This window comes from Myotis davidii, unplaced genomic scaffold, assembly GCF_000327345.1.
Source record: "Myotis davidii unplaced genomic scaffold, ASM32734v1 scaffold438, whole genome shotgun sequence".
Taxonomy (NCBI): Eukaryota; Metazoa; Chordata; class Mammalia; order Chiroptera; family Vespertilionidae; genus Myotis; species Myotis davidii.
The window spans coordinates 5,751,998-5,767,134 of NW_006290031.1; the positions used below are offsets into that span (position 1 = coordinate 5,751,998).

Here is a 15,137-nt window from a genome sequence, read left to right on the forward strand (position 1 = left end):
CAAGTACCCATATGACTGTCAGCTGATTGCTCAACAGAAACTGTGCAGGCCAGAAGGGAGTGGCAAGAAATATTCAAAGTGATGAATAGCAACAACCTGCAACCAAGATTACTTTATCCAGCAAAGCTATCATTCAGAATTGAAGGTCGGATAAAGAGCTTCACAGATAAGAAAAAGCTAAAGGAGTTCATCACCACCAAACCAGTATTATATGAAATGCTGAAAGGTATCCTTTAAGAAGAGGCAGAAGAAGAAAAAGATAAAGATACAAATTATGAACAACAAATACACATCTATCAACAAGTGAATCTAAAAATCAAGTGAATAAATAATCTGATGAACAGAATAAACAGGTGAATATAATAGAATCAGGGCATAGAAAGGGAATGGACTGACTATTTTCCTGGGGGAAAGGGGTATGAGGGTACGGGAAGAGTCTGGACAAAAATCGTACACCAAGAATGAGGACAGTGGGGAGGGGTAAGGGCATGGGGTAGGGTGGGAACTGGGTGGAGGGGAGCTATGGGGGGAAAAAAGAGGAACAACTGTAATAATCTGAACAATAAAGATTTAATTTTTAAAAAAGCACTTATTTTTAAAATTGAAAAAAATAACTTTGTATATTATTTAATTTTCCATTTCAAATATCATACCTAAGAAAAATTCCTGCACTGAAATGCATAAAAGCACATATTTATTTTAGTTATATAGGTAGATCTGCCTATAACATTCCATACACACATTATACTTTTGTTTAGACTACATTTTTGCTTCTTTGTTTTCTATGCAGAAAATCTTTGCTGCTTATGAGAACATTTGGCTTCTCTCACTGTCTGAAGGAACACAGGTTTAGGTCACAAATGTGAATGTGAAATATCAACTCATGGAAACTTGGCTGCAGATTACTGTTTTCCTTACTAATTTTGCAAACTATGTAGGCAGTGAAATTAACTATCACCAAAACATACAACTGAAACCGAAGGAAGAGAAGTTTTATAAGGAATCATTCTTAAATGTTTTAATGCTGATTGTACACACAACCAAGTTTACTTCAAGGCCATCAGAATAGTTAACATAAGCTTTAGTCTTAGAGTGCATTTTTCTATTCAGCAAATATATAACTCAACTACCCAAACTGTCCATTTATCACTGTCAGGAAAAAGCTATGCAAACAATATATAACTGGTGATAAAGTGAGGAGGTTAAACATATAGGAAATACTAGCATTCTCAGTGAAGAACATATAAAACAAACTGAAAAGATATATATAATTTAGCTCAGCAAATTATTCTCATTTTGAATAAGCAAATTACAGCTGACATGAAAAGCTGAGGCTTTCCAAATGCATTAATGCAGCTAATCAGAAGAATATGTAAGGCAAGTCTCTTTCCTACTAACTGCTTAATCTATGTTCCAGCACTTGGATACATCAGGAAACAAAACAAAAATCTTTGTTCTTCCGGAGCTTACACTGGAACAAGAAGGGATGAACAATAATAAACACTGTAAATAAGTGGTCTGTATGGCAATAAATACTATAGAAAAACCCTGAGTAGCATAAAAGGGAATCAGGAAAAAGAGTTGAGGTATCTATGTGTCAGAAAACCGATAATGGTGTTTCCAAGAGGTGCAGGATTATAACTGCTTTAGACAAATGAGATCTGTCTTATGAATATTTCCTACCTCTTATCATTCCTTTTAGTTTTTTGCAACCTGTGTTATAATAGTTATAAAAAATGTCAAACATTTTTGTAGGAAAGGTTTGTTTTTGCCTCTTTGTCACCTATGTCATTGCTGGCACATAAGAAGTGTTCAATAAATATTTGGCGAATGACTCAATCCAAGCCAATAAACAAACAGTTCATATGAACAGTGGTCCAAAAATTTAGTTCTGGGGTCAGTAAACTTTTTCTTAAAAGACCAGATAATAAATATTTTCATCTTATCAGCCCAACAGTCTAAACAGCAATGGGTGTGGCTGTATTCCAATAAAACATTATTTACATAAAAAGACAGAAAACATAGGAGTTTTCCAATCTCCACTTAGTTTATCTAATTGCCTTAAGTCTTGGATTCAATTTTCCTAGAAGTATAAAGGTATGTATATTTACCATATACTTGCTAATACTTACTTTTTCAATTCTAATCAACTCAAATAAACAAAACAAAACATAGTTACAATAATGACACAAAAAACTCCACTTCTCCTTCCCTCTTTCCTCCTCTCCTTTTTCCTCTTTCCTTATCCCTTTCTATTTTTTTTTAAAGTGAAGATTGATAAACTGTGAAAAAAACTATTACACACTGGCTGCTATATATCATAGTTTTTACGAGTGACAACACACACAGCACTACTAATATTGCAGTTAACGAGCTAAGTAATGCATTGGCATTATGTAAAATACATATAAAGTGCTTACATTAGACTAGAATCAGTTGGCTATCATATGTGAATAGTGCAAACATGCTTGGTACATAGTATGTACCTATCTAATGACTGTCCTTTTTCCAATATTCCCAGTGTTCAACTTGCCCTTTTCCCAATGTTCCCACTTCCTCCCTACCTAAATTTACATAATCTACACTTAAATTTAAATTATTATTTTTTAAGTAAATTATACAGCAGGACACACACACACACACACACACACACACACACCCCTCTTTTATTTTGAAAAGCAAAGCCAATTCCCCTCATTTCCTTAAGCTGCTCATCCTTTGGTTGGAGGAGAAGCCTCTGAAAGCAGTAGGGCCTGCACTCAGGCAACATTTCAGGTGAGCATCTCCATCTTGTGTCAAAAGAGAGTAACTGCAACACCAAATTTGTTGTCAAGTAGAGAACATAGATGATAGAGGCTGGAGAGTATGAGACCCGAGATACATTTTTCCAAATCTACTCTGATGCATATGCCAGTACAGTTCTGCAGACAAGGTTTAGATGGTTCATGCTTAATGATTACAATACTTCAAACACACCCCTTCAACACACACACACACACACACACACACACACACACACACGCCAGGTATAATAATAGCACATTATTAATACTCCCTATCTCTATGCACTTTAAAAATAATTAAATTACTCCTTCTACTAATGACTTTAAAATAATCAATACATGCCTTCAGATTTAGTTCTTGGCTACACTAAGCATTAGTTCCCAAGTACAGGAATCTAGAAGCATTAACAATATAAGGTAAGAAGCTTTTCAAATGTAAAAGGGAATTTAAATTTTTTTTTGAAGGGAGTTACCTTTAAATCATCATACAGCTAGACATTTTTGTTTTAACTCAAAATTATTTTCACATTCACTGAAGTTTATTAAAACAGCATATTATAGAAACCAAAATATTATAGGCTGATCAGACATCTGTGAAAGGGGAAAATATGCAGCTCAACAAGTTTTCCTTTTTCAAAGAGTAATAAATTTTCAGTGAAAAATTTAAGTGTTCTTCAACTGTCAACCAAGGTTTTATTACACAACAATAGCCTTAAGGCTGATTTATGGCTTCCCCCACCCTTTTCTGACAATCAAGTGGTTTAAAAAGTACTTTTTGCACACCTGGATAATATATGCTTGCTTTATAACCTGTTTGAGGAAAGAAACTTTTCAGTAACAAGGAAGATACCTAAAAAAAGCTTAAAACAAAACAAAACTCAGAAATGTTTAGTAAATTGCATCATTTTATGCAGCATTTAGAGCTTCTGTTATGTGTCTCTGCCACAAAAAAGGGGATCGGCATGGCCAATGTGGCTCAGTTGTTGAGCATTGACCCGTGAACCAGGTGGTCACAGTTTGATTCCAGTCAGGGCATAGGTCCGGATTTCAGGCTCAATCCCCGGTAAGAGGTGTGCAGAAGGCAGCCAATGATTCTCTCCCATCATTGATATTTCTATCTCTCCCTTTCCCTCCCTTTCTCTGTAATAAATAACAACTTTTTTTAAAAAAGACTGTAGTACGTAAATGATATATCAGGGATTACCTAGTATATTTTTGACAGGTACAGAAACTGAGGCACAGAGAGGCTAAATAACTTCAAAGAACACAGTGTTAGAAGAGAGCTAAAATCAGAACCACTACCCTGCATCTATCACTCTGTCTCATTTCCTCCCTTGCCAGTTTCTCATTGTCAATATCAGGCCTATCACATTTTGCATGAAACATTCTAGTCGCTTTCATTTTTAGCATCAGCTGCCAATCTCACTGTCTTCCAGACTCATTTCCCCAATCACGCTGATTACATCATGCAAAAGCCCCTCTCCAATGTACGCACACTCTGAAAACTCAGCTGATTGCTAAGGTATGCAAACAGTTTTGCCCAAAATACAATGTTCAAAGATGAAAATTACACAACTCCCCGCCCCCCACACACACACACACAGTGGAGGCAAATGATGAGGAAATTAACTACATATTTCAGCCCCGTTTTAAAGCTAAAAGAAAATGTTTTAAATACCTATAAGGTTTAAACAAGATTAATGTTGAATATACTATAACAATATATATAAGCCTTAGAGTTAAGAAATTTATTTAAATTTCATGGAATGGAATACCTTATCTACTTCCATTAGAGAAAATAGAAAGCATTTCTTTACCCAAATATGTATTCTTAAGGTAAATTCCACTTTCAACTGGTCTTCCTCCAAAAACAATCTTAATCACCCATTTCTCTTCAAGGGCTCTCTTTGGTAGCTCTTCAAAAACATCCCTATCTCTGTGCCAATTAAATGTTCCGTGAAGCTCACCTCAATTGGGGGTCCTGGACTATATATGTTAAACTATTTTTCAAAAGTCAGAAAGCTACACAAATTCTCATTAGTATTTAATATATATAATGCCTCTGCTATCGATGCATATAAGAGACACATAGAAAATGGCAGAAACAGGATCCCACAGTTGACAAATTAGAAAGATCGATCAAGACTAATAAAATGAATTTTGTAAGAATTAATTTTTCTATTCCCAAGGCCTGAAGCCCTTGCAGCTGCTGCCATGGATGCTATTGGGAAACCATCTGAACTAAGGGAAAATAAATCTTTGGGACACATATGAAAAGTACAAGCTAGGAGGTTCTAAACTTGAAGGAAAACCTCTAAATGTGATCGACGTGGTTCTACTTCTAAAGATTTAAATTAATAGCACAAATCCAAGGCAGGGAAGTTATTGCTTAGCAGAAAACTGAGGAAAGATTCTGACTTCTTAGTTTTGTTTCTGTTTTGTTCTTGGTGACTTTGAATTCAATAGCAGCCTATAGTGTGATGCAGCTGGCAAATAAACTAACACAATCCTGGAATGCATTAGCAGAAGCACAGCACTGAGATAAAAGGCATGATGTGCCTCACTAAACTCTCTGCTAGTCAGACCATAACCTCGCATGGTATACATTTGTGGATGCCACACTGTTAGAGAAAGAAATTAATGGACAATAGTTCAGGGAGAACAAAAAGATTAAGAATGCTAATAATGGAATAAGAGTAACACATGGAGCTAAATATGACATCAGGCCTAAAGAAGAAAAAACTGATGGGAAAGGTAGAATGTAAAGATAAGACACATAAACAGTTTTCAAAAATAAGGAAGAACCATGTAGAAGAGGGATTAAAAACTGTTTTTTATAGTATCTTGGAATAAAATCAGGCTGTTGTGTAGAAGCTGTAGGGAGAAAAACAGCTGCTGTTTCAGTAGAATAAAGAACTTCCTAATAGTCTGAGAGACAGATGAAGTGGTCTATTTTATAGTTAATAGGTTCCCCATCAGTGTGGGTGAATAAGCAAAGGATGGAGAAATGATGGGTAGGAACTGTATAATGGGGTCAAGGCATCAGAAAGGTAACTAGACTATCGAGCCTTCCAAGTTCTCTCCAGCCTTGAAAAAAAGTAGTTTCAGAACTTGGTTACCAAAGGCAATACACCTTATATTTTGTTATTATTCTTTCTCTAACAGAAGACTAAATGTATGTATGCATATTGACACCATCCAATATTATTTATCAAACAAAGATATTTAAACACAAAATTTAACTTCTTAAAATTTAACTATCTAAGCCTGAAAATCCCAATGATGACAAATACTAAAAAGGGCATTCGACCTACAAGTACATAAAAACAAAAACCAATGCAACTTTAATATTCAGGTGCATCTTTGAATTCAATAGCAGCCTATAGTGTGATGCAGCTGGCAAATAAACTAACACAATCCTGGAATGCATTAGCAGAAGTACAGCATTGAAATTAAAGGCATGATGTGCTTCACTAAACTCTCTACTAGTCAGACCATAACCTATCATGGTATACATTTGTGGATGCCACAATTGTCAGAGAAAGAAACAAATGGACAATAGTTCAGGGGAATATATATGAACCATATTTCAGAAATGTTCTCAGAAAACAGACTACATGTAAAGATGATAGCATCATCTTTAAATTGGAAATGTAAGGATATGTATGTATATATGTATGTATATATATAATATATATGAATTTTTATATTATTCATATAATAAAAACTGCATTTCTAGATTTATAGACCTTGGTGAGCCATTCTGTTGGAAAGAATAATTATTTAGTCCTATAAAATATATTTTCAAATATTAAATATTAAAAGAACTTTCAAGAAAAGATAAAATACTTGAAAGAACAATAAGTTAATGTAGTCTTCCTACTAATGTGGGTGTATTTTTGTCCGAGTATTATATTATTGACTCATATAATTTATTTTCAGAAAAGTTATGCAATAATTATATTTAAACAATTGTTAGAAACTTTGTAGCACATGTACAAACAATACACATCAGAGACTTTACTAAACTTCTAAAAGCTTACGAGGACAGAGCCAATGGTCAGTAAGCTTTTTCTATAAAGGTGCAAATGTTGAATAATTTAGGCTTTACAGGCTACAAGTCTCCACTGTACCTATTCTACTAGGGCAGTATGAATGCAATCATAGGCGTTAACAAATCAGTGTGGTTGTATTCCAACAGAGCTTTATTTATAGGGATTAAAATGTGAATTTCTTATCATTTCACATGTCACAAAATACTATTCTTCTTTTGAATTTTTTCAACCATTTAAATATGTAAAAACCACTCAGATTATGGGGATACAAAAACGGGGTGAGCTAGATCTGGCCCACAGACCAGTTTGCTGAGCCCTGGGATATACAGTCTTTATCTTATCAACATTGAAATAAGACAGGACCCATAGATGCATACAACCTTTGATTCACTTCCCTCCTCTCTCCTAAACTCCCTCCCCAAACCTACAACCATTCCAGATGCTGCCATAGAAGATACAGAAAAACTACTTCAGAGAGTACTCTAAAATGATGGTAAAGCTGAAATTGGAAGATGACCTTGGAGGCAGCCTCCTAAGTCTGACCACACTACAGCTCACCATCTAACCTCCAAAGACTCTCCATGTCATTTTGATAAACACTATTAAAAATTAATAAGTATCCTTGCCTTAAATACTTACAAGAAATAAAAAATTTATCATTCATTTACACTGTTTATGTCTGTTAGGGCAAGTAGCTTGTTTATCAGTTCTGATTTAGTTGAGAAAGGCCATGTTAGACAGGACTTGTAACTTATAACTAGGAAGGGTAAAGGGAAAAATTATCCACAAACATATTTGTAACCTTCTTTCTGAAGGAATTTTTGGATTGCAATTCATTTGAAAATTGGAGCTACATATATCTAGCTTCTCATTTGTTGACATGAGAAGGGCCAAAGGGCCTAAATTTAAAAATATTAATGAAATTAAACTATTTGAGGCTGTTTAACACCTAGAAAAGATGACATAAACATTTTTCCTTAATATTCAACACAAATGCATGAAATGTCATGGATTGGACATTATCCTCTTCAACAGGGGCCAACATAGTAACAGCCTAACATAGAACAATATAAACTCCTAGAGTTTGGACTATCATTTCGGCATCAATAATAATTTAGTTGTTTGCTGCTCTAAAGTCTCCTGATGCTGAGGAAATCCAGACCATCATCAATCTAAAGACAATGTGTCTACTTGACATCACACAATCTCATTAATCTTCATCTGCCCTTCAATTCCTGTCATTCTCATGCAAAATGGACACTTGAGGCTGCAACTTCTCTTCACTCATCTGTAAACAGGAGGAGGGGGTGGGAGGGTAAAAGGTCTGCAGAGACTTTAAGATACCACCAGAGACCACAGCACAGCTAATGGGTTTGACATGTAAATGCGACATAACAGGAAGCAGAATAATGTGATTCTTGTGCTGTGTCTCACTTCCTTTGCTGAATCACCATAATTCCCAAGAAACTCTAACTTTAGTTTCCCCAGACTACATGAAACTGAAATATTGTCCAAAAAAGACACTAACTATCCACAACATATGGGTCACATGATGGTATCAATTTCACTCCTCTGACAGTCCAGGAATTCTCCCTGTTTTAATATACTAACTTAAGAGGTTATGACACAGAGGTTATGGGCTAACAGGCAACAGAATTATAAAGTATGCTAGTTAATTTACAAGGCCAAACACTTTAATTAAATGTAGCCAAAGTTAGGATTAAATGTATTATTTCTTTGACACTAGATTGGCCCTTTTCCTCCCCTTTCCAGTTTTAGGCTAAAAACAAAATCTCTACCTTTCAGCATCAGCCCATGACATTTAATTTAATTCTTCTGTTGCCTGTTCTCTTCCTACTATAGTTTCCTCCAGACAATGCAGGTGGTGAAAACTAAGTCTATTCATTAGTTTAACAGGAAATTGGGTTTTTTTGTTGTTGTTCTTTTTAAAAATTGTCTCTAAGACTGTTTTATTTCTACAAGCACATTCAGGGCACATTTTGGACACCATGTTCTAATCACACATGTGCTGAATCTTTTTTCTTATAGTACTACTGGAGGCCCAGTGCACGAAATTCAGCCCAGCCTGCACCCTCTCCAATCTGGGACCCCTCAGGGGATGTCCGACTGCCGGTTTAGGCCCAATACCACAGTCGGACGTCCCTCTCACCATCCGGACTGCTGGCTCCCAACCACTTGACTGCCTGCCTGCCTGATTGCCCCTAACCACTTCGGCCTGCCAGACTGACCACCCCCTAACCACTCCCCTGCTGGCCCAATCGCCCCCAACTGCCCTCCCATGCAGACCTGGTACTTCCCAACTGCCCTCCCATGCAGGCCTGGTCACCTCTAACTGCCCTCCTCTGCAGGCCATCTGTGGCGGCCATCTTGTGACCACATGGGGGCGGCCAACGTGTGCGAGGGTGTGATGGTCAATTTGCATATTACTGCTTTATTATATAAGATTACATAATATAGAAGTACTCTATAATAGTTCTTCAAAGGAAAAAAATCTGGAAAGGAAGCAGACTTTTGACATACTCTACATCATCTAAGTAGTATCAAAAGTACACTTAAGAAACAAAGCCATATTCCACACAAATATGAAATTCTACCTGAAATAGAAAAGAATTAAAATATTTTTACAGCCCTGACTGGTTTGGCTCAGTGGATAGAGCATTGGCCTGCGGACTAAAGGGTCCCGGGTTCGATTCCAGTCAAGGGCATGTACCTTGGTTGTGGGCACATCCCCAGTGGGGGATGCAGGAGGCAGCTGATTGATGTTTCTCTCTCATTGATGTTTCTAACTCTCTATCCCTCTCCCTTCCTCTCTGTAAAAACTCAATAAAATATATTTAAAAAAATTTTTTTACAAAAATCTCTAATTATTTAAAGTAGTTACTTTGTACAAGTACAGGATACAGAACCTTTAAGCCATGTTTCAATGAACTGCATTCAAAGCTGCACTTAAAAGCATAGCATATCATTTGATAGACTTAAAGATAACTTTTTCCCATTTATTAATTTTATGTTTTCCTGCCAGTAATTTTATTTTCGTCTATTACAAAGTAAACATTACAATTTTTCAAAAATTTAAATATTTAATTAAAGATCTTTAGCTTTCCCCTAAAAATAAGTCTGTATCTATTTAGCAAATGCTTTCAACATCTTAGTTTAAATGTGCTCATCCAAAATTAACTGGTTAAAAAAACATGGACTTCCAATTTTTAGAAACTAATCAAAGTATGCCCTGCCTGGGTGGCTTGGTTGGTTGGAACATCATCCCATCACCAAAAGGTTGCAGGTTCCATTCCCGGTCAGGGCATATACCTAGGTTGAAGGTTCAATCCCCGGTTGGGATGTGTACAGGAAGCAACCGAAGAATGTTTCTCTCTCTCTCTAATAAATAAACATATATTCGGGTGAGGATTAATTTAAAAAACTAATCAAAGTATGTATGTATGTGTGTATATATAATGTGATTATATGTATACATATAAACAAAGTCATACACACAAGCACACATACATATATGTTTGCAGTTTTCTTTGAAGCCTCTTGAAGCAAAGGTTATTAAATCAAGAAATGTTAGCAGTATGTGTAAAAATACTGGCTCTTAAAACATTTATTTTGGACAGTTAGAGGTGTTCTTAGAACTGAGGTACCAAAGGTAACATTTTATAAAGGATCAAAAATATGACTAGAATTTGGGTAAGATATTTCCCAAACTTTAATTTCAATTCCTCAAACTCTGTGATGTTGAAGAATGTCACTTACAAGTTGCTACTAATGAAACACAACCTACTACCTGGGGCTAATATTATTAGCAGGTAAGAAACACAAACACAGTGCAAAAAATCTAAAATGTAAAAAAGAAGATCCACTTCCATCTCTTCAATCTCACTTTGGAGAAAAGTTCTGCCCAAAATCTGGTTAAGCATTCTCTCCAAGAGATCCAAGGTATCTACAGACTACAGTATCCTAAAGAGAATGGAAGTCATCTACTTTGGGGGTTTTGACTTCTTCTAAGACAGGGGTGGGCAAACTTTTTGACTCGAGGGCCACAATGAGTTCTTAAACTGGACCGGAGGGCCGGAACAAAAGCATGGATGGAGTGTTCGTGTGAACTAATATAAATTCAAAGTAAACATCATTACATAAAAGTGTACGGTCTTTTTTTTTTTAGTTTTATTCATTTCAAACGGGCCGTAGTTTGCCCACGGCTGTTCTAAGATGAGCCTGAAGAAAGGCCCCAAACCTTAGAGTGGCCCAAGAATAAGTTCTCATCTCTAGGTTTGTCTTAAAAATTTCTCAAGGTCGCCAAAACCGGTTTGGCTCAGTGGATAGAGCGTCGGACTGCAGACTGAAAGGTCCCAGGTTCGATTCCGGTAAAGGGCATGTACCTGGGTTGCGGGCACATCCCCAGTAGGAGATGTGCAGGAGGCAGCTGATCGATGTTTCTCTCTCATCGATGTTTCTAACTCTATCTCTCTCCCTTCCTCTCTGTAAAAAATCAATAAAATATATTAAAAAAAATTTCTCAAGGTCTTCTGTACCAAGTATAGGTAAAATTTAGGATAAATTTTACTACAAAACACACAGTTGGTGTTCAATTTAGCTCTTACAGAGAGAAATAGAAGCAAAACATAAATCAACAATTCCGCTGTCTTAAAGAACAGATTTACAAAGTATTACACATATGAAGAACATGAAAAAAATGTATCCTTTCAAAAAGGAATTTTAATTATTTTATCCTTTTCTATTTTAAGAGAGATCACATGTATAACTTGAAGATGTATAAGGCAAGGCCGATAAGTGCCGCATCTGAAATGACAGCAGATTCCACAGAACAAGGACAATTCAAAGGAGCTAGTTTGTCACCAGTCATATAACAGGTAAGGATAAGTTGGTCTCTGAGAGTTAAAATTTGCCCTTAGTGCCTAGAAGAGAAATTAGGTAGTGGAGGGATGGGGGTGGGAGGAGAAGCTGAAGAGCACTGTGGTAGGAAGAATTCTAGTACAACCAGCCACAACCCCCTGGTGGACCCACCTTCTCCCAGTCACTCAAACACTAATCTAGGTGCTACTGTGAAGGGCTTTTTCAAATATAATTAAGGTCCTGAATCAGTTGACTTGGAGGTGGAGAGATTTCCCTTTGGGGGGCGGGGGAGAAACAGGGACTAACCTGACCAGGTGAGACTTTAAAACAGGTGGCTTTTCCTGGCAATGGAAATTTAAACCATGAGAGGTATAAGATATGGATTTTCCCCACTGCTTTCTTTGAAGATGGGAAGGGGATACATGGGTGGTCTCAAGGAGCTGAGAGTGGCTCCCAGCTGACCCAGTAAATAAATTCAGTCCCTAGACCTTCAATCACACAACCATGTGCATTTAGAAGAAGAGTACCAGCTCCTGACGAGAATGTACTAGTAGTCCAGCCAACACCTAGTTTTTGGCCTGTAGTGATTCCCTGAGCAGACAGCTCCGTCATGCCATGCCCAGATTTTGACCTACCTACAGACACCCTAATACATGGGTGGTGTGGGAAGCTGCTAAATTTGAGGTGACTCGTTATACAGCAAGAGAACTAACACAAGCACCAACCGGGCTGAGTCATACAACTTTAGAGGAACCCAGAGAAACTTATTTAGAACTTAATGTCCTACTTCAAAAAATATATCTAACACTGAGGACATACAATATTAAGGAACCAAAGAAAACCGCTATTAGATTAGGCATTACAGAGAAGAAAACCCAATAAATTTTAGAACTCATCAGCCATGAAGTCACCGGGAGACAAGTATAAAAACATAATGTAGTCTTAACAGGAAAACAATGATTTTTCTGGATTTAGTGCCTTTATTTGTGAAATCAAAAGGTAGGACTAGGTCATCTTTATGGGCTCTTTCAACACTTTCTATAACCCTTGGTCACATACAGTCCTACCTTTTTATAGGCATCAGAGAAGGCTGGGCACTGACCCAGATCCCACAAATGCTCAGAACTCACCTGGCTTCTTATAAAACACTGCATCAGAAAAAGAATGACTTATTCAGGTCTAAAGCTTTCTTACCTGTAGCGACTAAAGGGTCTTTGTCACATAGCAAAATACCTAAGTAAACGAAAGCAAGGCTTTCTTTCCACATAAAAGCTCCTTTTATATCTTCAAAAGGATCATTTTTTAAACCTCATTTTTATAACTGAAAGTCTGTGTACACATGCACAGGATGGGAGGAGCTCATAAAGTCATGTTAACAAAAAAGGAGAAATTGGTTCAAGCTCTAGGAGTAAATTATTACCCTCAATTTAAATCCTTGTTGAAAAAATTATACATTTAGTATACGTTAGTCACTTAAAATTTAGTTGGCTCTACATTAAACTATGGCCTGAAGGGGAGGGATAGCAATAGCTTGAAAGGGTTAATTTTACACCTATATAGCTTATTTAACACTACAGGCTAAGCAATGGATTTATTACAGAAGTAAAATCCATTGTCATTTTTATTCTAATTATTTTGAAATCAGTGGTTAGGCCAGGACTTCAGGAAAGTTGTTATTAGTAACTTGAGTCTAGTACTAAATAGCCAGAAATTAATCTTAATATGACTGGAAATGTTAAAAACTTCTCAAAAACCATCAGACGAAATAAACAAGAGAATCACAGAACTTTAATTCCCTAGGGAAATATACTAAAAGTTTGCTGTAACCATGGGATAGGGGAAATTCAAAGGGTTTCATTAATACAAAAACCATAAACAATAATAACATAAACTTTTCTCTGTTCTCTTCATTTCCTTTAGTTTAAAAGCTTTCAGCCAACTGGTATCATGTTGACCTACAAACCAGGTGGAGGTTCCATCCCTGATCACGGCACATGCCCAGGTTGCGGGAATGGATCCCCAGTGGGGAGCATGCAGGAGGCAGCTGATCAATGATTCTCTCTCATCACTGATGTTTTTATCTCTCTCTCCTCTCTCTTGCTCTCTGAAATCAATTTTTTAAATATTTTTTAAAAAGCTTTCAGTATTCTCTAAATGAAAAACCGACTAGGAAGTAATTTGACATAAAAAAAACAACCAATCAAATGATCCAGTTCTTGAATTTACAACACTCACACAGCCTTCTTTCTTACCTTGTCTATTCTATCTGGGCGGTTAGTAGCTGCCAAAACAGTCACATCCTTTAACTGTTCAATGCCATCCATTTCAGTAAGGAGCTGAGCCAAAACACGGTCAGCTACATTCCCAGCACCTGAAGAACTGACATTTAAAAACAGTTTTAAAAATCTGTTTACCGATCTCCAAATACTCCATTATTTTAAAAATATTGTATATCCTCTAACAAAAAAAAAGTTTCAAAATATAAAATGCATACTTTAGAATTCATTACTTATTGAATTATCATATCCCAAAACTAACTCTATTCAAATCATTTCTTTTCCTCCATCATCAACCGTGTTCTTTTTCTCTCCAATAATGACATGCTACACAACTGTCAAATATAAAAGATTTGGGAAGAAAGATTTGCTTATTTAAAAATAAGTGGATAGGGGACATCTGTAATACTTTCAACAATAAAGATAATTTTTTTTAAAAAAAGAGAAAGAAGTGGATATATATGAGAAATATTAAGGCAACACAATCAATAAGGCTGGTAAACGAAAGTCTCCATGGAGTCACTGGGGGAAAAGAACTTTAACTGTAAACATGTTGGGTTTGCAGTGCCTGTGGGACATCTTGAGAGTTAGACATAAAAGAAAGCAGTCTGATGTAGAAATATATCTCTTGAAGTCTTGCCATAGAGATGGTACCTGGAAAGATGGAAGTAGAAAAGATCACCCAGGAAGTATATGGTGATGAAAAATAAATGAATAACAGCCCTAGTCAGTTTGGCTCAGTGGATAGAGCGTTGGACTGCAAACTGAAAGGTCCCAGGTTCGATTCTGGTCAAGGGAACATGCCCAGGTTGCGGGCTCGATCCCCAGTAGGGGGATTGGAGGAGGCAACTGATCCATGATTCTCTCTCATCGATGCTTCTATCTCAAATGTTTTAAATCAATTTAAAAAATAAATAAATTAATACATTAATAACGAACAGAATACTAACACCAGTATTTTAGAAGGGATGTGTATTAGTTAGCTCAGGCTGCCATAACAAACCACAGACTAGAGGCTTAAACAACAGATATTCATTTTCTCATGGTTTTGGAGGCTGGAAGTCCAAGATCAGTGTGCCAGAATGGTTCTGGTGAGGGCTCTCTTCCTGGCTTATAGATGGCCGCCTTCTTGCTGTGTCCTCCCA

At 36.5% G+C, this 15,137-nt stretch overlaps 1 protein-coding gene across 1 annotated transcript in view; it reads right to left on the bottom strand.

Moving 5' to 3' along the window:
* SPATA5 (spermatogenesis associated 5) overlaps window positions 1-15,137 on the bottom strand; it is a 255,913-nt gene that overhangs the window by 156,002 nt on the left and 84,774 nt on the right. The window contains exon 14 of the mRNA XM_006762881.2: window positions 13,969-14,095. Coding sequence (XP_006762944.1) covers window positions 13,969-14,095 — 127 coding nt within the window. The remainder of the gene's footprint in view (window positions 1-13,968; window positions 14,096-15,137) is intronic.